The sequence below is a fragment of the Rhineura floridana genome, chromosome 5 (genome assembly GCF_030035675.1).
Source record: "Rhineura floridana isolate rRhiFlo1 chromosome 5, rRhiFlo1.hap2, whole genome shotgun sequence".
Taxonomy (NCBI): Eukaryota; Metazoa; Chordata; class Lepidosauria; order Squamata; family Rhineuridae; genus Rhineura; species Rhineura floridana.
In genome coordinates, this window is record NC_084484.1 from 164467069 (window position 1) to 164488508 (window position 21440).

Consider the following 21440-nt stretch of genomic DNA (forward strand, 5'->3'; position numbering starts at 1 on the left):
CATGGCAACTGCCTGCAAATAACAAAAAGGAAGAAAATTCCAAAATGCTGTGAGACAAGCCCAATGCGTTTGGCCTCTACTGTATTGGGCCTTCATCAGGGGATGAAATTAAAACTGTCGGTAGAGATCTCTAGTAGCAAAAATGTTTTAAGTCTTTAGTAACAACTAAAATAGTCTGCAAATAGTCTATGTTTTGACAACCATGAGGACTAAAAATTAGTCTTTTTTTTAAAGTGTAAAGAGTCTCAGGATTCTGCATTAGTTGTCAGACCAGGTACAAAATTCCTCATGCCTTTCCATCTAGTTAAATGATAAAAACCAGACAAGACATTGTAATCGCAAAGTATATATATTTATATCATGTAAAACAAAAAAAAAGCAATGAAAAAAGTATTACATAAAAGAAAACAATGTAACAGAATTTACTATGGTACCTAACAGAGGCATGCTCTTACATCTAAAGAAAATATAACATTCATAACTATATATATATTCAAAAAAGTTGTGTTTCAGAGTTCTCTAACAGAAAACATTTTAAAATATGGAGGTTTTTCATCCTAAAGGAAAGTGTTTAGACACACACACCCCTGCATTTTGTATAAAAATTCCCACTATGATTGCAAGTGAAGTCATTTTAATATGAATTCTCCAGATGTGCAAAAACTAGGTTACCATTAATTACTCTGAAATTGTCTTTCTACCTCTTGCATTGCTTGAGCTCCAACACTGATTGGTACAATTTTTGATCCATTACAATTTATAGAAACGGTACACATTCCAGAGCAGTTATGCTGCCAGACATACAAGAATTCTTAAGTTTTAATTGCATTCTGAACATACTGTACTTAAAAAAAATCTAGATGTAAAAAGTTAGGACAGTGATCTGCTTAAATATATACACCAATCAATACAAAATACTACCCATAACACTTCTCTTTCTTTTTTTTCATTTGAATACACACACAAAAAATTAAGCAACTTTGTCAAAGTGATAGATTCGAATAAAAACTTCCGATCAGTCTGGTTTGTTTTTCTTCTTCTGCCAACAGTACAAGTCATCTCTAAGGCACATTTCCCATCAAATGAAGAGGGTTAAAAAGTAACTACTGCATAAACAGCTTAGTGTAAGAGAAATTCAAGAATTCCCAGTTTTATGTCGGTACCTCTCCAGCAGTGCTACTCAAATACAGTATACGCTGTGTAGTGTATGTACAACAAGGGGGGGGAAATCTAACTTTAAAGCTGTGACCAAGAAAAGCAAAGAAACTGTTTCTGCACACCTCTATGCGATACCCAGGATAGGAATTCAGCAATTTCTACTTGAGGCTCAAATAGGTATAAATGGTCCTCCAGTATCTGGATACAAATGGATAATCAAAAAGCAGGAACTCTGAATGTCCCACTTTTCTTCATTTATATGACTGCTAAAGTAAATTTATATTTCATGTCAGCTTGCTTTCAAAAGAATCCTTGGGAAAGGGTGGGGAGAACAGGAACAAAGAATTCTCTGAATGGGAGTGTGATCCGTTGTTATGACTACATGTCAAGATACTGACTTACGGACTAACATGACATTGCAGAGGGCACCCATTAAGCTTCTTGGCATAGGCTAAGCTTTAGGTCTCATCTGTTAGTTTCACCCCATACGTCAACTATAAGTGGCCAAACAAACCTACGAGATATTGCTGTTAAGATTTATATACCAAGTTTTAGCCTATACAGTTGTTTGATAGTCAACCCTTGAAAATAAGGACAATGAATTAATGGGAATGTTGAAAGATCCTTATGATACTTGCTGATGCCAATGCATTTAAAAAACCTTCTAAAAACTTCATAGCTTATACTGTAACATTGATTCACGCTCATTTTGTTCACTTAAAAATACTCTTTGGAAAACATTACAATTTCTACAGACAACTTCGAGGACAATCATTTCCTGTCAAAGAAAAGTGAATGGTATCAAGATGTACTCAACTCCTCGACTTCAGTGCTAACTTCTACTACTAAAATACACGACTACTTGCTCATGTCACCATCTAACACATATCTTTACAATCTTCTATATGCACCATGGGCTTATATATCAGCATGCCTTTGATGCACCTTAATTTTTAGTGTTCATGTTGCTAGCGTTGTAAACCCAGATGACAGTGCAGATCATATCATAAAACTAGCTACAAGAAAGCATCTCAATTTGTATCCATCAGGGACTTCACAACCTTAAGCCACCAATTTCATCAAAATTTTACAAAGCGCTCGCAAAAATGGCAAGAGCTGTCCCATGTTGAAGACTCCTAGTATATTTTGTGCTGTGTTTAAAAATCATAAAAGCAATGTAAGTTGGTTACTCTTAAGCCCTAAAAACTCTTTGATGGATGCAAATTCCTCTGAAATAACTGGAGTTAACTTTCAAATAAGTGTATTTAGGAATAGTGTTCAGTAAGAGTTACAACTTTTAAAATCTGCCCTTGGAGAATCCTTGCTTTAAATTCTGTTACAGGTATGAAAGATAAGCCACCAGTCCTTTAGTCTAATGAATACATTTAAAGCTATCTTTTACAAAGTTACAAGCAAAACACAGAACTATAGATATTCACCGTCTATTGGCTACACTAGTTAAGTATAAAAAAAAAGCACACCATTTCAGATTTAAATAAGACTAGGTGAAGTCAGGAAATTTAGTTTTCACTATTTAAAAATATGAAACAAAAAACACAAAACTGAAAACAGTTAACACCCTAACCTATTGCTATGATTAAAAAAAGATCTAGAGTTTGAGAAGGAAATAATAAGTAAAATAAGAGGCAACAATCACCATTCATAATTTTTTGTGTGTAAAATGACTCAGTAATGGTGCCATAAAATGTGAACAAGCTAACAGAGAGAACTAGTAAGGAGTTAACAATGGGCATAATCCAACAGAAAAATACTGCCATGCCTCTTTTATTTAATTCATTTCAATGTTGATCAAGCAGCCATAGTGTCTGATGGATTGTGCCCAATAATAAGATTTCAGCCATCTTCTGATCCTCATCTCCAAATCAGTATTGACTTCTATTCCATCAGGTACATCATTTTTGGTTTGTTGGACCAGTAAGTCATGTTTTTTGCTACTTGCCACAGGCAACACAGCAAAACTCCAAGCAGAGCAGAGCCAGCTACAAGTGGAGACATGCAGAGTTAAACTCAACAAAAATCCATATTATTAGATAAAAGGATATACAAACAGATAGCAGGACAAAAGGAATGGCAGTCATCATCCAAAACAGGGTTAGGGTCTCCCTCACTAATTCTCCATCCTTTCCCTCTCCATTACCACCATGTTGAACAGTAGTTGCAACAGCAAAAAAAAACAAAGGTAAAACAAATCATCTAATTCATCAGAGTCAACTGTGAAAGAGGTCAGCAATAAAACAGCAGCGATTGGACAAGAGGAACAAAACACTGGATGAAAAGAATCTGTAGTATTTTGTTCATTTACTTGTTTTCCTCTCTGATCATAAGCCAAGAAACCTTTGCTGCACAGGCTTGTTTTCAACTTCAGGTACGTGTCTTATCTCCTTAGATCCTTCAAAGATTTCAAACTCCATCTCCCTGAGGCCCCTATAACCAGGTAAGAAAACTTTCTTTATCTAGCTTGGTGGCTGCTAATACGGACTCCATGTCATTAAGGATATCGGAACTCAAAGCCTCTTGTAGGCTCGGCATCAGTTCCTCTCCTTCTATATTCATTGCATCTCCTTCCAGCGTCCCAAGGTCCACGTTTGTCCCTGGAATGGCTTCAAGGTAATCTGGAAAACGGTTCTGATGGGAGGGTATGTTGCTTTGGTTGATAGTGTCACCTAGACACAATATGAATGCAAAATACGAACATTAATACATTGAAAGCATCAAATGTCATATGATCTTAGTCCCACAGAAGTCAGTGAGCTGCATCAGGCCTCCCAAGGCTTTCCACGCACCCACCTGTTGTTCCCTTACCCACCGTGGGCAGGCCTGGAGAAAAAGCAGTATTATAGGAAAACCACAGTGGTGGGCAACTTTTTTAGCAAGCAGGCCAAAAGTAAAGATCAGTATATGAGACAGAGTGCCACTCTGGTACATACGTGTGCACCCACACATCTTACTCTGATTTTGCTTCTAGTCTACAGTTGCAAGTGCAGCTTCTGCTGCAGCCAGGCCATGGGCCTCCCTACTCCTGTGGTGGAATATCCCAAATCCCTGCTGCCTGTGTCACTTGTGGCACTATATTGTAGGTCAGCCACTTGCTTGGCAGCACGTGTGTAGGACAGGGGTTTCCCACAGGGGCAGCAAGCATCGGGAAGCCAGCTCTGCCACCCACTCTATGAGGAACAGAATTATTTTAATGATGGGTGATTTACAAATGTTTTACATTTTAATTTTTTAATGTATTTAAGCAAGCAAACAAACAGAACCTGGAAGCAAGATTATCTACTTAGGATTTAACATGTTTAATGGCCACCATATTTTAACTTTGCAGTATTACATTCTGACCTCCATGTTCTTTAATTAGAATTCCCAACATCTGAACATCAGGTGCAAATCACATGATCAAAATACATGATTTTGTTTTTTTCCACTTATTTCTGCTGTACAATATAGATTCTTTTTTCCTCAGTCTAAAGGCTTTTAGCAGGTGTTTCTGGCAGTGGATTAAAAAAAGATATCGGGGGGTCTTGAGTGTATGGAGCCAGTAGAAATGGCAGAAGAGCCGGCAGAAGCAGTAAGTAGGAAATACTGCAGATTTATGACACAACAGTATCCAGTGGTTAAATTATGTTGTGGAGACTCTTAATGTGTTTAGAATTGTACAGCAGTATCCACGTCATGTTACATTGAAGAAAGCCACAATATAGTTATTAAAATTACAGAGGGTTGTATCCAATGCTAGTGCTACTCAGGAGATCCACTGAAATTAATGAACATGACTAAGTTAGGTTTATAATGGGTCTACTCTGACTAGAACTTAGTTGAATACAACCAAAGATCTTTCAGGTATTGAAGGATGCATCCAACTGAGCCTATTCAGAGGAGACCCACTGAAATTAATGAACCTAAGTGAGTTGTCTATTTACTTCAGTGGGTCTACTCTGAGTAAAACTAGCACTGAATGCCACCCCATTATTTTTTCAGACCACACAAAATATTTTAACAAGATTGAAAAGGAACAAAAATCCACCAAAGCAGCTAGAGCAATATCCACAATGATGGTATATTTGTGTGTTTGGCCAATTCTTCAAAGGAGCAGGGAAGGCCAACCCCACAGAACCCAGAATTAGCTATAGAGAGATTTCATAGAATCAGAGTCGTAAAAGGCTTTATAAGGCACCACAGCCAATCCTGCTGCCCAATACCAGAAATCCAGAACTAGAACATCATCAGATGGCTATACAGTCTCTACTTTAAAACCTCCAGTGGGGAAGAACTCACCTCCCTCCTCAGCAATTGGTTCAATGATCAAACTGCTCTTGGCATTAAAAACATCTAGATGTTCAACTAAAGTCTACCCTCATGTAATGTAAACCCATTTAGATTGTCACGTCCTGACCCATTCCAGAGGAATACAGTATAAGATAACTTGGACATTACTGAAAAGTGCACATTACTAGTTTGGCCACCTATGAAAAAAACATTCAAAAATAATTCAATTGAAGAGAAAGGAGACAAACCTGTATCCATTTCATCGACACTGTTGAGGAAATCATCTGGAGTTCTGGGGACACTGTAACTGCTCATGCTGAGGCCACTGTCTGTGCTCTCATCTCTTGAGTGGTAAGTTCCACTGTAAAGGGGGTGGGGTAAACAAAGAGCATTGCCATACTCATTATCCAAAGCATTAGTTTGCACCAAAGGTAAGCTGAATACTGTTTTCACCACAAGACAGGGGTAGATGTTGTTGAACTACAACGCACATCATCCCTGATGACTGAATATCATTGGCTGGGATCCCATCCTGGATGGGAGTTGTAGTCCAGTAACAAGATAATGTATGAGACAGTGAATGATTGTAGGGGTTGAGTGGAAAGGATGGTGATGGTGAGATTGGGTGAGTGGTTGTATGAATATAGGGTTTTATATTTGTTGGGATTTTACATTATGCTGCCTTGTAATGCTCCCTACCTTTATATATATTGTGTTAACGGATACTGTTTATGCATTTGTTTTTATGTAAATCATCTGACATTGTTTTTATTATACTTATCATATGTGTGTGTAAATATTGTATACCACTTTGAGATCTCCAGATAGTAACTGGTATATAAACAGAATTACTATTATTATTATTAATACTATTATCATCAACTTTATTAATTCCACATCTCTCAAATCCTTGCTTAGAGGAAGCACTTCCACACCACCACCCCCTCTCCTGACAGAGGAAGGCAGAGAAAGAAAAGAAGTGGGTGAGAGATTGCTCTGGCTACTTTCGGCTCTGGCAAAACGGGCCTTCATAGAAACAAAAGGTTCCCATCCTTGTAGACAGAACCGTTTCCACGCACCCAGGAACACAATAATATACAATGTACACTAAGACAAACATACTTTGGAATTCCTGTCCACAACAGGAGTATATCGCAACACAGAACAGCAACAGCAAGCCTGCATGTTCAGTCATAGTGAACATAATCTGCACATTCTGTGCATGGGATGGCAGATTAAAGCAACAACTTACACCATCCTAGCATCTGGTACTCCCAACATCCTACAGTCAATAACACTGATTAGAATTGGGCTGTTAAGAAACCAGGGCAGAGGTTGTCATTTTAAGGTAGGGGCACAGAACATTCAGAGAAGCTGCAAGTATAGCCAGAGCCCACTGATGGTGGCCATAGTTCTGAAAGTTGAAGTTTTGTATGGCTTCAACACAGAAAAATGTTGAGATGGCGGTACTTGTTACCATACCCCAGAATCTCTTGCCCTCACTCCACTGACTTGTATAAGATAAGGGAAAGTTTGGTGGCCACATTTGAAAAACCACATGTTACAGCATATCTACTTGCAAGTTAGTTCCACTGAAATCTAAGTAAATGAGGTTATGACTGAGGTACTCATAATGAAAAACCTGAATCAGGCCCTTGAATGTCATGTCTTCAGTTTAAGAAGCCAGGAGATACGAAAAGTACATACATATACCCCCAGTTTTTCAAGTTGCTCAGATCTACAGATTTCTCATTTTCAAGCTTATCTGTGCAACAATGAGGGCTAGAAACTTTTCTTAAAAATCAAAGTTAGAGGCACAACATTAACAAGAATTTGTACAGGCTGCTCAAAGGATGCCAAAACCCCCACTAGCCTCTAAACTTTGTAACGCAATAAGTAAAAGTCTTATCGCTGTTTCCTGTGTCAATGGTACAAAGTATAAAAATAGAAGCAGGGTTGCTGCAGAACTCCTTAAAGTGAGTCCCAGAGTAGATTTCATTGCTAACTTTTGGAAATCTTTTTCCAAGTCAGTAATTCTAAACGGCTGTTTATCAATTGACTTGCGCCTGGGCAAACATGTTATGACTTTGAAGACGAACCCTTTCTACAAGTCTGAACAACTGACTTCCTCCCACAGAAGACAGCTTTTAATCCTCAACTTAAAAAAAAACACTGGACTTGCCATTTAAGGAACGATTCATTTACAGCTGTGGTTCTTGGAACAGACAGATGTTCAAAACAGACGATTACATGCACCGAACAGAATCTGAAAATTATCATTTTTTTTTTTTTGGCAAAGCAAAACCACTAGTAGTTACAGCTACTAACCTGTTAAGAAAAGGATCTGAGCTATTTGTGGTCATGGTTCTCAGCTCTTGAGACATTCCAGGAGAGGACACTGGATTCTGAGACACTCCATCTTGTTCCATGCTGGGAAGCTGACTACGAAGAGCCAATTCCTGCCGACCAAGTAGCAGCTACATTAGTAATTTCTGTACAAGGATCAAAATCCATCAACAGCACTGCAGTATAGGCAAGTTTGCATCCACACAAATTCTACACGTAAGTGTCCAGCCTCATACATTTCATCCTTGTTCCACATTGTCCCAGCATACATTTTTATATGAGTCCTGTAGATACACACTTCCTCCCTCCAGAATTGTTTATCTTGCCTTAAAGCTGTATTTGCACAATTGTTCACACATACATACTTTGGAAAATGTGATGCAAATAGCCAAAAGAAGGCAAGGAAGATGATCCTGAGATGGGAGTGTGAAATCAATAGGTCATGAAGAAGTCAGGGTTTAGGAGATGAAAGTTAACCAAGTGTCTATAACCATGGGTGCCAGTCAGGCAGCAGAAGGGCAAATCTTCTGTATAGAACAACTGTGCAAAGATTTTGTACTTCTAAATAGAGAAAAGATCTTTTTAGATAACTCAGGCTTCTGAAAGATAAATACATTCCCACATCCACTCCCTTAATTAATCTATCCGTCTTATGGAAGAAAAGCAGTGTGGTACAGTGGAGAGAATGTTTAGACTTGGAAACACCTAGTGTGCTCTGGGTAAGTCCATCTTTTTGGTTTCAGCTGTCCATTTGAAAACGAGATGTAATAGTGTAAAAGGAGCAGAGCAAGAACTGTATACAAGATTGCAAATAAAAAGCTTAATTTTACCAGTGAGCACGAAGCCCACAGATGGCCAAACTGAAGCGGCTTGTGGCACACTGGGACAAGAGGCAACACTTGCTATTATGGTGTGGTCAGGCCTGTGCTTCTCCTGCCTTTCCTGCACTGGATTGTTGCTTATTCCATGACTCAGTCTAGAGACAAAAGCATCCCAAGGCATAGGGAGATGGAGACGCCGCATACACTATAATGCACACTACAGAGATGCCTTGCCGTACTTTGGACTTGACTTGGATAACTGAGGCTTTGTTGTCAAGTTAGTCACTGCTAGCCTAGGAACAATGGTTAAATTAAGGCACAGAACATGTAGATTTGTTGAAAGCAAGTTGTTTTGACATCATAGCACCTCTACAAGAACAAAAACTTAAGTGTTAAACCTGACGTAAAAATTGGCTAGCAGTTACTTGTCTATGATCCTTCCCCTAACCAGTCATTGGATTGCTGTTACAGAAGCCTGGAAGTCAAAGTTGCTGGTGTTCTGAACTAACAATTCCCACTTGGAATAGATCTGGAGAGATTCTAGAGTGGTGCCCTCCAGATGTTACTGGACTACAACACCTGTCAGCCTCAACTGTATAATCTCCTAATAACAATTACCAACATGTACAAGGTTTTCTGCTTTAATATGTCCAAGTTCTGAGGGGAAAAAAACTTAGGCAGCAATCTTACATATACTTAACTGGTAGCATGTCTCACTGAGCTCAGTTGGGTTTACTTCTGAGTAGACATAAATAGGATTGCACTGGTAGAACCTATGTTTTTATTTTATACTTCAAAAGCAAATTGGAAAGGTCCACATTTTTCTCCAAGTTTCAAAAATATGTACTATTCTATATATAAAATACAATGTCTGAAAAAATAATCGGGCTGAAAACGATGACTATTTCTTCATTACTTAAAAAAACCGTATGTCAAACTTTTCTGATGGCCCTTGGGAAAGAAAAAGACTTAAAACTCGTTAGTAAAAAATTCTAATTTTGGATACTGAAAAAATGAGCCAAAATGATCTGTCATCCCCTTGGAGAAGCTACTCTAAAAACGTTAGCTTTTTGAAAGCTATCCAATTGGTCTCTTAAAGCTCTTCAATTGTGGATTTGTTTTTTCAAGTGTCAGAAAGTCTACATATCTTCACTGCTGGTCTCAAAATGTGCAGTTCTCAATTTGGTAAGAAAAAAAATTAAGCTTCTTCTAAACATTTCCTAAACTTGAAATTTCATTATCTTGCATACCATAGTTCTGACTTGTATATACATTTAAACACGTTACAAGAATGCAAATCTGCACAAATGTAAGAGTAAAATATTTTCCAGGATCAAATCCCCATGTTTCAGGCAAGATCAACCATTAATTAAACAAGTATTTGGCAGTGGAAGCAACAGCAATGGATAATGCGGGACAGAGATCTGGGTTAAAGCCCCATCTGAGCGACACCAAGAACCAAATTAGAGCTTCGGAAAAATCTACTGCTCTCATGGAAGAGGTGAGCCTCCAGTGCAGCCTTTCCCAACCGGTGTACCTCCAGATGTTGGACCACAACTCCCATCAGCCTCAGCCATTGGCAATGCTGGCTGGGGCTGATGGGAGTTATGGTCCAACAACATCTGGAGGCACACCGGTTGGGAAAGGCTGCTCCAGTGTATAGCCTGCTGTTTGTTTTTGGGGTGGCTGACAAATTCAGCTTCCTCACTTTAATATTTGTGTCAAGAAGGCAGCATGTATCACATGCATACCAATTACTAAATTAAAAAACATATCCCAGTAATTAATAGATGCAATTCCATTAGACTATTGAGTCTTGTGGTATATCTTCCTCAATTTGGCTCTGTATAATTTCAGTCTACACAGCCATTTCTACACAGAAGGTAGGTAAAATCAATTTTCCAATAACATGTCTGAAAGATTTTGGCTGCTAGAACATTTGCTAAAAGGCTTATGTATTACAGTAACTCTGGGCCCTTGAATGGTGCTGCTGTATATAAATGGATGTCATTTACAGTATAGCAAAAAAACAGGATTAACCATTCCCAGAATAGATTTCCAATATTGGTTGTGCTTTTTACATATTCCACCACAGGTGGCAAAAATCACCTCAAGCAGTCTGACATTTCCAGCATCGGAAAACAGAGGTATAGTATAGCCTATTAAATTTTGATGGCATCAGATATCATCTATGTAACACTTATACACTGAGTGTCTCTGAAAGTGTTGCAGACATTATAAGTTATGTACTTATTCACATAAGTGCTCTAGAATCACAATTCTTAAATCGTTGCTCTACCTAATTTTAAATGATTGCTGATGTTTATCAATATACCCTCTAGAACCTAAACAAGTCCTTAAATTTCCATTCTTTTCACAACAGGATGAAATTCTTTTTATGGACATAAGTATCATCTTCTGAAACACAGGAGATTACAGTTTTTGACCATATTTGATTCTAAACTGATCAAAAACCTTTGTATGAACAAAATGGAATATTTGCAAAAGGAAGATAAATTGTCAAAATAACTAAAAAATCATTTCTAATTTCAGATGCCAAGAGTGATCAGAACCAGGCTTAATTTAAATCCAAATCTATTCCAGAAAGTGCAGATCTCCAGAGATAATATTTTGGGGTTATGGTCGGTATCTCAATAAATACATTGACTTAGGCTTCATCTGCCCTACACAGTAGTATACAAACTGCTGTGGCTTCCCCAAAGAACTCTGGGAACTGTAGTTTCTAAAGGGTGCTGAGAGTTGCTAAATGTAAATGTACTGCTTTCAAGTCGATTCCAACTTATGGTGACCCTATGAATAGGGTTTTCATGAGGCTGAGAGGCAGTGACTGGCCCAAGGTCACCCAGTGAGCTTCATTGCTAGGCGGGGATTTGAACCCTGGTCTCCCATGTCATAGTCCAACACCTTATCCACTACTAGGACACCCCTATTCCTTCCATAGAGCTACAATTCTCAAAGTGGTTTAACAACCAATCCCTCTTCTCAGGGAACTCTGGAAATTTTGACTCTGTGAAGGGAATGGGGCTCTGCTAACAACTTTCAGCACCCTTAAACTACAGCTCCGAGGATTCTTTGGGGGAAACCATGACTGTTTAAAGGATTACCACTTTAAATGTATTGTTGGGATACAGACTCAGAGTACAACAATAGCGAAATCCAATCTGTGTGATACATTATCCAATCTGTGTGATACATTATCAGGAACTTTTTAGGGAGTGAAACTAAAATGAACATATCACATTTTATATACATCTGTGATCCTGCTGCAATCGGAATACTGTGTACAAAAGGGCAACCAACATCATCAGGCAGCTGGGAGCAGCTTCCTACATGAGCAGACTAACATGTTGGTGGCTTTGAGTTTAGGGGGGGGAAGACAAGGGGGCGGATGACACACAAAGATAGAGGTTTCCAAAGTTATGTGAACATCACTGATTTCTGAATGGTCCACTTACTTCTCAAGAGGTCATAGTAGCTTTATACTGTAATTCACTTTTGTTGTTGTTGTTAAGTGCCTCCAAGTCGACTGCGACTTATGGCGACCCTATGAATCAGCGACCTCCAAGAGCATCTGTCACGAACCACCCAGTTCAGATCTTGTAAGGTCAGGTCTGTGGCTTCCTTTATGGAATCAATCCATCTCTTGTTTGGTCTTCCTCTTTTTCTACTCCCTTCTGTTTTTCCCAGCATTATTGTCTTTTCTAGTGAATCATGTCTTCTCATTATGTGTCCAAAGTAGGATAACCTCAATTTCATCATTTTAGCTTCTAGTGATAGTTCTGGTTTAATTTGTTCTAACACCCAATTATTTGTCTTTTTTGCAGTCCATGGTATCCGCAAAGCTCTTCTCCAACACCACATTTCAAATGCGTTGATTTTTCTCTTATCAGCTTTTTTCACTGTCCAACTTTCACATCCATACATAGAGATAGGGAATACCATGGTCTGAATGATCCTGACTTTAGTGTTCAGTGATACATCTTTACATTTGTGGATCTTTTCTAGTTCTCTCACAGCTGCCCTCCCCAGTCCTAGCCTTCTTCTGATTTCTTGACTATTGTCTCCATTTTGGTTAATGATTGTGCCAAGATATTGATAATCCTTGACAAGTTCAATGTCCTCATTGTCAATGTCATCAGATGGCGAAGACAGCCTTTTGTGTTTCAAACTGGGCTATGTTCTATTTCTATTTTGGGTGCATTAACAGTTAAATCTGAAACTGCAGTTTGATGTAAAATCAGACTGATTACAATATGTTGTTACTTAAACAATTACTCTAGCTGTTGGGAAAAACAAACCTGGCCTGCCCAAGATGCATGTGTTCAGCCTATTATGCTTAAACTACTTCACTTAAGGAAAGGTAGGCACAGTTAATTAAAAACAGAGCATACCTAGAATTTTGCTAGAATATATTTCACCTCCCACTGTTTTATTTTGTACAAACTGAGACACTCCTCATGTCCACTGGAAACTATTCTGCAGAACAGTCAGTGCTATTATTCCGCAATTGTTTTTGGAGCTTTTTTTTAGTGTTGCAAAGTGTTGCTGTAGTTCACATATTCACAGAAACGGAAGCAAAAGAAAATGATTTACTATAGGAAAATTCACTAAAATTGCAAAGTAAATCAAACATATTTAAAGTGACTATCTGAACAATATCAACTGTATCTTAATATTGTTGCTTCCTCACTACTAAAACAAGGTCAGCACAGCACATGTCTTCTGTCTTTCGTTTGGGCTGATTGCGGTTGTTGCCACCACTCACCATATGCTCAGAGGCAAATGTTACCAAATTCTTCCAAGCGACACAGGAAATGGATTGGACTGTGAAAGACCAACCCAAATTGTCTTTGCATTTTGACAAATTTGTAGGGCAGTACAATATCTCAGAAAGGAGGTCAGATAGCTGCCCAATTTCCCTGCTTTTTAAAGTTTGATAGAAATATCTGTTGGCTACAGGTACGTTCTTAAACAAGTTTTTTTGCCTATTAGTGATTTTCTCTGCTTTTAAATTCGGGAGGTAAGAATTGGCATCCTGTGCAAGTTTGCTGAGAATGAATTGATCATTTGCATGCTTACTGAGTTCAGTGGGATTTACTCCCAAGCAATCATGCTTAGGATAGGTGACCACAGGGAATGGGGAGAGAAGCAGGCACGAGGGGGAGGAGGAGGGGAGGTTGGATCATTTGCATGTTTACCAAGTTCAGTGGGATTTACTCCCGTGCAATCATGCTTAGGATAGGCAAAACTGACCATGGGGAGGGAGGCCTGGAATGTGCAGCAGATGAGGAAGAAGGAAAAGGGGAAAGGCAGGTCTGATCATTTGCATGCTTACTGAGTTCAGTGGGATCTACTCCCATGCGATCATGGCTAGGATAGGTAAAACTGACCATGGGGGAGGAGGAGGGGGAAGGGAGAGTAGAGGGAAAGAGGAAAGGGAGAGAGGGGAGCAGAAGGAGGGAGAGGGGAGCAGAAGGAGGGAGAGGGGAGCAGAAGGAGGGAGAGGGGAGCAGAAGGAGGGAAGGGGCAAAAGGGAGGTGACGGGAGGGAGAAGGAGGGGAGGTCAGGTTTTATAATTTGCATGCTTATTGAGTTCAATGGGATTTACTCCCATGCAATCATGCTTGAAAATGAAATGGGCTGCCTTCAAGTAGATTCCAACTTAGGGCGACCCTATGAATAGAGTTTTCATGGTAAGTGGTATTCAGAGGTGGTTTACCATTGCCTTCCTCTGAGGCTGAGAGGCAGTGACTGGCCCAAGGCCACCCAGCGAGCTTCATGGCTGTGCGGGGTTTCAAACCATGGTCTCCCAGGTCGTAGTCCTAGGATACCTAAAACTGACTATGGGGGAAGAGGAGGGGGAGGGGAAGGAGGACGAGGGGGAAGGAGGACGAGGGGGAAGGAGGGGATTGGAAGGGGACGGAGAGGGGAAGGGAGGGGGAGGGAAGGGATAGGAGGGAGGATGAGGGGAGGGCAGATTTGATCATTTGCATGCTTATTGAGTTCCGTGGGATTTACTCCTCTGCAATCATGTTTAGGATAGGAAAAACTGACATGAGGAAGGGGAGGGGAAGGGCGGGGAGGGGAAGGGCAGGAAGGGGAGGGGCGGGGAGGGGGAGAAGAGATTGGATGGGTGGGCACTGGGCAGAGGGGAAGTCCCTTTCCTTTCCAAAAGGAAAATATTGTGAACAGTATCATTCTTTTTCAGGGTTCCCTCACCTTTTTATTCTACAGCAAGCACATGTAGCCTCCTCTCAGCACCCTTCTCAAACCACACTTCCCAGGATTAATTGGGGAAAGCCATGACTGTCTAAAGTGAAATAAAGGTCTGGCATGGGTGTGGCCACCTGATTAGCCAAGTGAAGCAACTGTGAGTCTGGCTTTTAGAACACTGACAGTTGGTTCTTACTGAGCATGCCCAACATTATCATTCAGTTCAATGCTAAATTTCTTAAATTATTTAAAGATCAGCCAGGCATTTTTTGAACTTTTAAACTGCAGAAGATGGTCAGAGTATGGGGCAAGGTCAGTAACAGGATTACAGGTATTCTGTGAACATGGCTGAATTTCAACAGATTATGAGAACTTTGACAGAAAAAAGTCCAAGAGGGGTCTGGTTTCCCCCCCTCTCTTTTTACACTTTGAACTGTCAATTCTCTCTGACTGTTTTGTGTATTGCCATGAAAATTTAGAGGGTTGGTTGTTAAGCAAATGTTTCTGAGTTCAGGACTATATGTTTTGTAAGGTTTTGTTTTTGAAATGGGCTTATGGGAAGCATCAGAATGGTATGGGGCTATTTTCAATTTAACATTGCGGAATGCGAAAAATCCATGCTGACTATAGTATACAGCCACTCTCATGACTGTATAATAAGGCCTGAGGCTGAAATGGCTTCCCATCCTAATTTTAATTTTATATCTCACCTTTGTGGCGATTTTAGTGCTTTTATTAACCAAGCTCTGAAGACTTCTTGGCTTATTGTACACCAGGATTCTTGCTATGACACTAGGATTTCTCTCATTTAGTATCTGTACCAGTTGGCATCTGTATTGAATTTGAATTGATTTTACGTACATACTGTTGTTTTAAACTTTTATATATATTTATAATTAGTTTTTAAAAATTGTGTTATACATGCAATTGTCTTAACAGTTTTTGTTATTAGTGTGGTGTAGTGGTTAGAATGTTGGACTTCAACCTGGGAGACCAGGGTTCAAATCCTCACACAGCCATAAAGTTCACTGCGTGACCTTGGGCCAGTCACTGCCTCTCAGCCTCAGAGGAAGGCAATGGTAAACCCCCTCTGAATACCACTTACCATGAAAACCCTATGAATATAGGGCCACCATAAGTCCAGATTGACTTGAAGGCAGTAAATTATATTATTATATTGTAAATCATTTCATTCATTAGAAAATATAATAATGCTTGGAAAAACAGCAGGGAGTAGAAAAAGAGGAAGGCCCAACAAGAGATGGATTGATTCCATAAAGGAAGCCACAGACCTGAACTTACAAGATCTGAACAGTGTAGTTCATGACAGATGCTCTTGGAGGCCACTGATTCATAGGGTTGCCATAAGTCATAGTCGACTTGGAGGCACATAACAACAACAACAACAACAACAAATCGTTTCAGGAGACCTCATGCGAAGCAATTCACTAATGAAATAATTTATATATAAAAAGGAAAAAAATCACATTTTATCTATGTCTTACTGACAAAATGCTACTGTTTACACCACGACTAAAAGATCTTGAAGTTGTTCCTGGTGAAATGACTTCCTGTTACATACACTTAAGACGAGAGGAAATTAACAGAATCTTTTATGATAGCCTCATCTCTAAATATGAACTTTATAAATACCAGACACAAAATACTACCTTAAGTCTTTGACCTGTGATAAATTGAATATGTATGTTGTAATATATGTATGTGGTATATGTTGTGAGTTTTCCTACGTATACAAAATCTAAATTAAAAATGTAATTATTTTTCTGCATTTTTATAGAAATACTAAGCCAGATTTCCTATTACTATTTTATAATCCGTATTTAATAACAAATAAGTTCTCAATGGATCTTTGATTTCGTATTTTTGTCCAGTATGAATATAACTGTCTGTTATATATGGAACCAAAACATGATTAGACAAACACCTTTTAGCATTTTGTGCTAATCAACAGGTCAAGAAGCTTTATTATTCTTTAATCTCTGTGTTAAAATTGAGTATTTCATGATACTGTTCTGGAGCATTCAGTTTCACTTGATTCTAAAAATATGTTCAGGTATATGAAGATTAGCCAGAAAACTGTAAAAATTGTTTTGGATTTTGAGCAGAAACCACTTGGCACAAACTGCCATTGTTCAATTTTCCTTGCTCCTCCCTTCTATTGCTGTATCCTCCCACCCCCCACTTTTCTTGAGGGTCCACAACCCTCATGGGGAAAGGGGGGGAAAGAGATGGGAAATTCTCCTTGCATGAGCACTACATTGACACAACCCATCGTGATCAACTGCTAAAATTCTCTTTCTCCCCCCCACACACTATTAAAAAAAAGAATTTTAGCAAAGGCAAGATTCCAGAGAACTGCAAGAGGCAATCCCCAAAGCTGAAAAAGACCCCTTATATATGGTTCTATTAACACATGTCCTGTTGGAACCAGGATATAGAACGAAACAAAAGAAACCCCCAAATGCAAAACATCTTTCTGTTAACATACAGAATTGTTGTATTGGACAACATAAATTCTATATATATTCAGACTATCAATACAAGTATCAGACATTAGACAGGCTTTGAACATAAGCCATCTTTGCAAACCTATACAGAACCTATATATTCTGTATAGAACATATATAGCCATTTTCAAAGGCAGCCTCAAATACAGCACAACAATCCCATCTGGAAGTTACCAGTGCTGGGGCCAACAGTTACCAGTACTGGGGCCAAGTCATCTCTGTCCAAAGGGGGCTTAACTAGCAAACCAGCTGTAGATGGAAATAGGCATTCCTACCCACCAAAGCCACCTGTGCCTCCAGTGACAATGTTGGTACAGGAGTACCTTCAAGCTATGGACCTACTCCTTCCGTGGAACCGCATCCAGAATAGGCTGTCTCCCCCACCTCTAGATCCAAGAATGTGGACCACATAACACCTTGTCTTACCAAGATTCAGCTTCAATTCAACCTATTCAATATTTATTCAACAGATATGCAAGGAAGGAACCTTTTTTCTAGAAATGTTGAAAACTCTAAATTCTAACTCAGGGCAATCAAACCATTTTTGGGAACAGCCAGAAACACAACTGAAAACTGTTTCCAGTCTACTGACTTCATGGTCCAGAGGAGAATTCAGAGGGGTATCTCACATCTTCTACCCTGTCCACCTTGTTGTGGGAACTATTTGTTGAGACCGACAATCCAAATGTTAAAGGGGATGTAAACAAAACATGGACATCAGCCCTTTTGCCTATGACCCAGTGTTCCATTTACTTTCTCAGAAGCATTTCTTAATGCCCAGTAGGAAACAATCCTATAGCAGAGTCACAGGGTTCAAGGTAATGTCGAGTAATCAGAAACTCCATCAAATCAAGCTTTCTTTCTTTCCAGTGATTGCAACAACATTGGTTGCCACAGGCACCCAAGTGCTTTCCATAAGGGAGACTTGTTAAGGAATTATTATGGCCAAATGTCTATTCTAGAGATATTTGTATTCTATTTTACCAAAGGAATCATGAGCTCAAAATACTGAGATCATATAACAGAATAAAGCCATTGCATAATTGCTTTAAGACTACATTTATTACAACCTAAATAGGAACTAATTCTATAAATAAGCCCAACTGTAAGCTATGGATCACACTTTTTAATTTTACTTTTTATGTATTTGAATAGAGCTAGTATTTACTATCATAAGATTAAAAAAAACTTTATAAAGGAATACAGTTGCCAAATATGAATGGAATCTTCCAAATTAAGAGGAACTGTAGAAGACTCAGTTTCCACAGATTTGGAATATTTAGATTAGGGCCAAAATAAATCAGATCATTGGCCCTAATTGTTTTTAAATGCTTTTTTAACATCGCTCAGAATTTGGTGTCCTACTTGTCTTGAAAATGAACTAACAGGCTTGACTGCATCTGAACACTAGCAGACTATTTCAGAGAAGAGATGAAGAAATGACTTCTGAAGATGAAAGAAGAGCGAGTAATTATGGGAACAGGAGACAGGAGTTCCTGGAAACAGGTTCAAGAAAGGAGGCCAGGGTTAAGACTTGGTTCAAATCCTTGTTCAGCAACACCCTTTCCCAGAGTGTTAAGACATTAAGATGTGCCACTGGCCTGATCCAACAAGCTCTTATGTTAAGATATGGCTGACAGGTGCTAAGAAAACTCTGCTCAAATCAAAAGTCCACTCAACATGGTCAGTAAAACAGCTTGTTTTCATGGGAGAGAAGATGTGACCTCACAAAAAAGCTTGCAGCTTCGAGTTTGCATTGCTCACGCCAGTGGAACAACTCCTTCAGGCAGTTTATCACAACATAGCCACAGGCATTTTGTCAGAGTTGTCTTTCTCTGCAACTCTGTAGAGACAATACTAACAACTTCTCATAAGATTTCTCATAAAAGTGCAAACAGTGGCAGAATCCTAAGACTTTGTCCTAAAACAACCGTGAGCAAATCAGTAAACAGTCCAAACAAGATCAGTATACTAGAAATTAAATTTCAACTAAAGCATAAAGCTGTTCCCTTAAATCCCCTCCTTTTTCCATGGAAGCTAAAATGTGCTCACAACTTTTAAAAATATTTTGAATAAATCAAGTATTCACATTTCAGATTTAGCATTTCTAAGGCGGCATTAAACACTATTTAAACACACACACACACACACACACACACGAAACAGACAACAAAAGCTAAGATCACAATGATACCAGTAGCTAAGCACTCTTGCTTTCATCACACCACATGTATTCAAACCCACTTGCATATTCTACTTTTAATTTATTTTTTTGCTCTGTAAGGAGCCCTACTACACAAAGCAGCAATAGCTACATATGTTACATTTGGATTTGCTTTTTTTTAGTGAAAGTTTACCAAACAGCTGGTGCAGATTCTAGACTCAGTCATAGCAACAAACCGGTTTAACACTGAGGTCTCAAATGCTCCTTCACCTCCCTCCACCCTCCCCGCATGCATGATAAACCTTTCCCTGCAGGCAAACACATAATTTGAACCTTCAGACAAAATAGCAAACTATGGTTTGCCTCAAGCCAGGACAGGAGGCAGGGAGTCACCACATGCAAGGGGAAGAAGTGTGAGGCTCCTCAAAGCTTATCCACGTACCACCAAATTATGGTTTGGCATCACATGTTAACAATTGTGATGTGGCCAGCTTACGCATGCAAAAAGGTGCCCATGGGAATGGAGTAACAAGACAGGAAGGGATTCATGAAATAGCGCTACTTCTCTTATTTAATCAGAAAATATCCTGCTGCGACTAGTTGCTCACACAAGTGGTCTGTTCTGTGTGTTTTTCTGATCAAGGGGAAGGAACAACCATCTACCATGAGCCTGCCCAACTCTCACATGAATGGACCATTCACATGAAGCAGGCTGCATAACATCTGCACCAGTTTTCAGTTTCACAATTTGTACATATTTGTGTCAGTCAACACACTGCCTTGAAGCTGGCCACATAGGACTCCTTACTGCCTCCTGAAAAAAGAGAAGAAAGCCTTGTTTATTTTTCTAGGGCTGCTTCAAAGATGGATACTGAAGTGCTCCCTATACACAGCCCTTGGGAGGGGGGAGGAAAAAAGACCTTAGTATTACATTGACTCAAGCAATTCCTTCATCATTTCTGAACAGTCTAAAACTGCACAGCAACCTGGAATGAGTAGTAGTATGTGCTTCTGAGGTCTGGCAAAGGGTTGCACCACATTCGGAGAAGATGGAACACCATGACATCTGACTTGTAATCACTCACTCACACACATTAAGTTTTTTATTTTGCCAGGAAACTGAAAAACAGAAGAGCTCAGTTTTGCATTGAAGCCTTGAGAGAACACACAGTCTTACTATTCACTGTTCACATGCCATATACGCAAAAATGTTGGGTGGAACAGAGATGGACTTCAGGTCTGGATTTTGGTGCCCTCATCTGTTCCAGTTCCATGTTTTAGTAATATGTCTGCCAGACCTTACAGGCAGATCCGGGCAAATGAACAGCATTTCCATAAAAAGGCTGTTAGAAGTCCAAACACTTTTAAAATAGATGTCTACCATACAGGTTCTCACATCACAGCAGACCTTCGCTATAATGTGTCTCAATGTACCACAGAACTGGATATACTGTGGGTGTGACCAAGTAAAATATTGTATACCTTTTTTTTGTCCTTTGTGCTCCTTGTCTTTGGCAAGTCTTCTGTTTGCTACCCCTGGGTGTTTCTAGGTCTTTTTTCTCTCTTAATGTTTAAAAAAATCTGTTTCCTGACATTCCCTCCCTCCTGTCCTTTTCCTTCCTGGCAGTTTTTCCCTATAGGTTGCTTTTCTCTTGAGCCTTCTTCCAAGTTCTTCTGTGGAGTTGCTTTTTATTAAAAACAACGACTTGATTTTCCCTCTCTGCTTCTTCCTTCCTGGTCAGTTCCTCAGCTACAGCAGGTTTTTTGCCTCACTAGGAACCAGTACTCGCTGGCTTTAGCCCTTGCAATGCAGTTTTCATTATAATGCAGAAGCCCTATACCGCAGGTACATCCTTTGTCCTCCAACCTCCATGTTATAGTGATGTTCTACTGTATTTCTATTCA

At 39.3% G+C, this 21440-nt stretch overlaps 1 protein-coding gene across 8 annotated transcripts in view; it reads right to left on the reverse strand.

Moving 5' to 3' along the window:
- Nucleotides 1-361: 361 nt before the first annotated feature.
- YAP1 (Yes1 associated transcriptional regulator) overlaps nucleotides 362-21440 on the reverse strand; it is a 132631-nt gene continuing 111552 nt past the window's right edge. For 7 of the 8 annotated variants that reach the window (XM_061628742.1, XM_061628750.1, XM_061628748.1 and 4 more), the window contains 3 exons: nucleotides 7771-7901; nucleotides 5691-5803; nucleotides 363-3842 (listed from right to left, as the gene is read on the reverse strand). In XM_061628742.1, coding sequence (XP_061484726.1) covers nucleotides 3604-3842; nucleotides 5691-5803; nucleotides 7771-7901 — 483 coding nt within the window. In that variant the 3' untranslated portion in view covers nucleotides 363-3603. Of the gene's footprint in view, nucleotides 3843-5690; nucleotides 5804-7770; nucleotides 7902-21440 lie in introns of all 8 variants that reach the window. The other variant, XM_061628747.1, reaches the window with a different exon arrangement.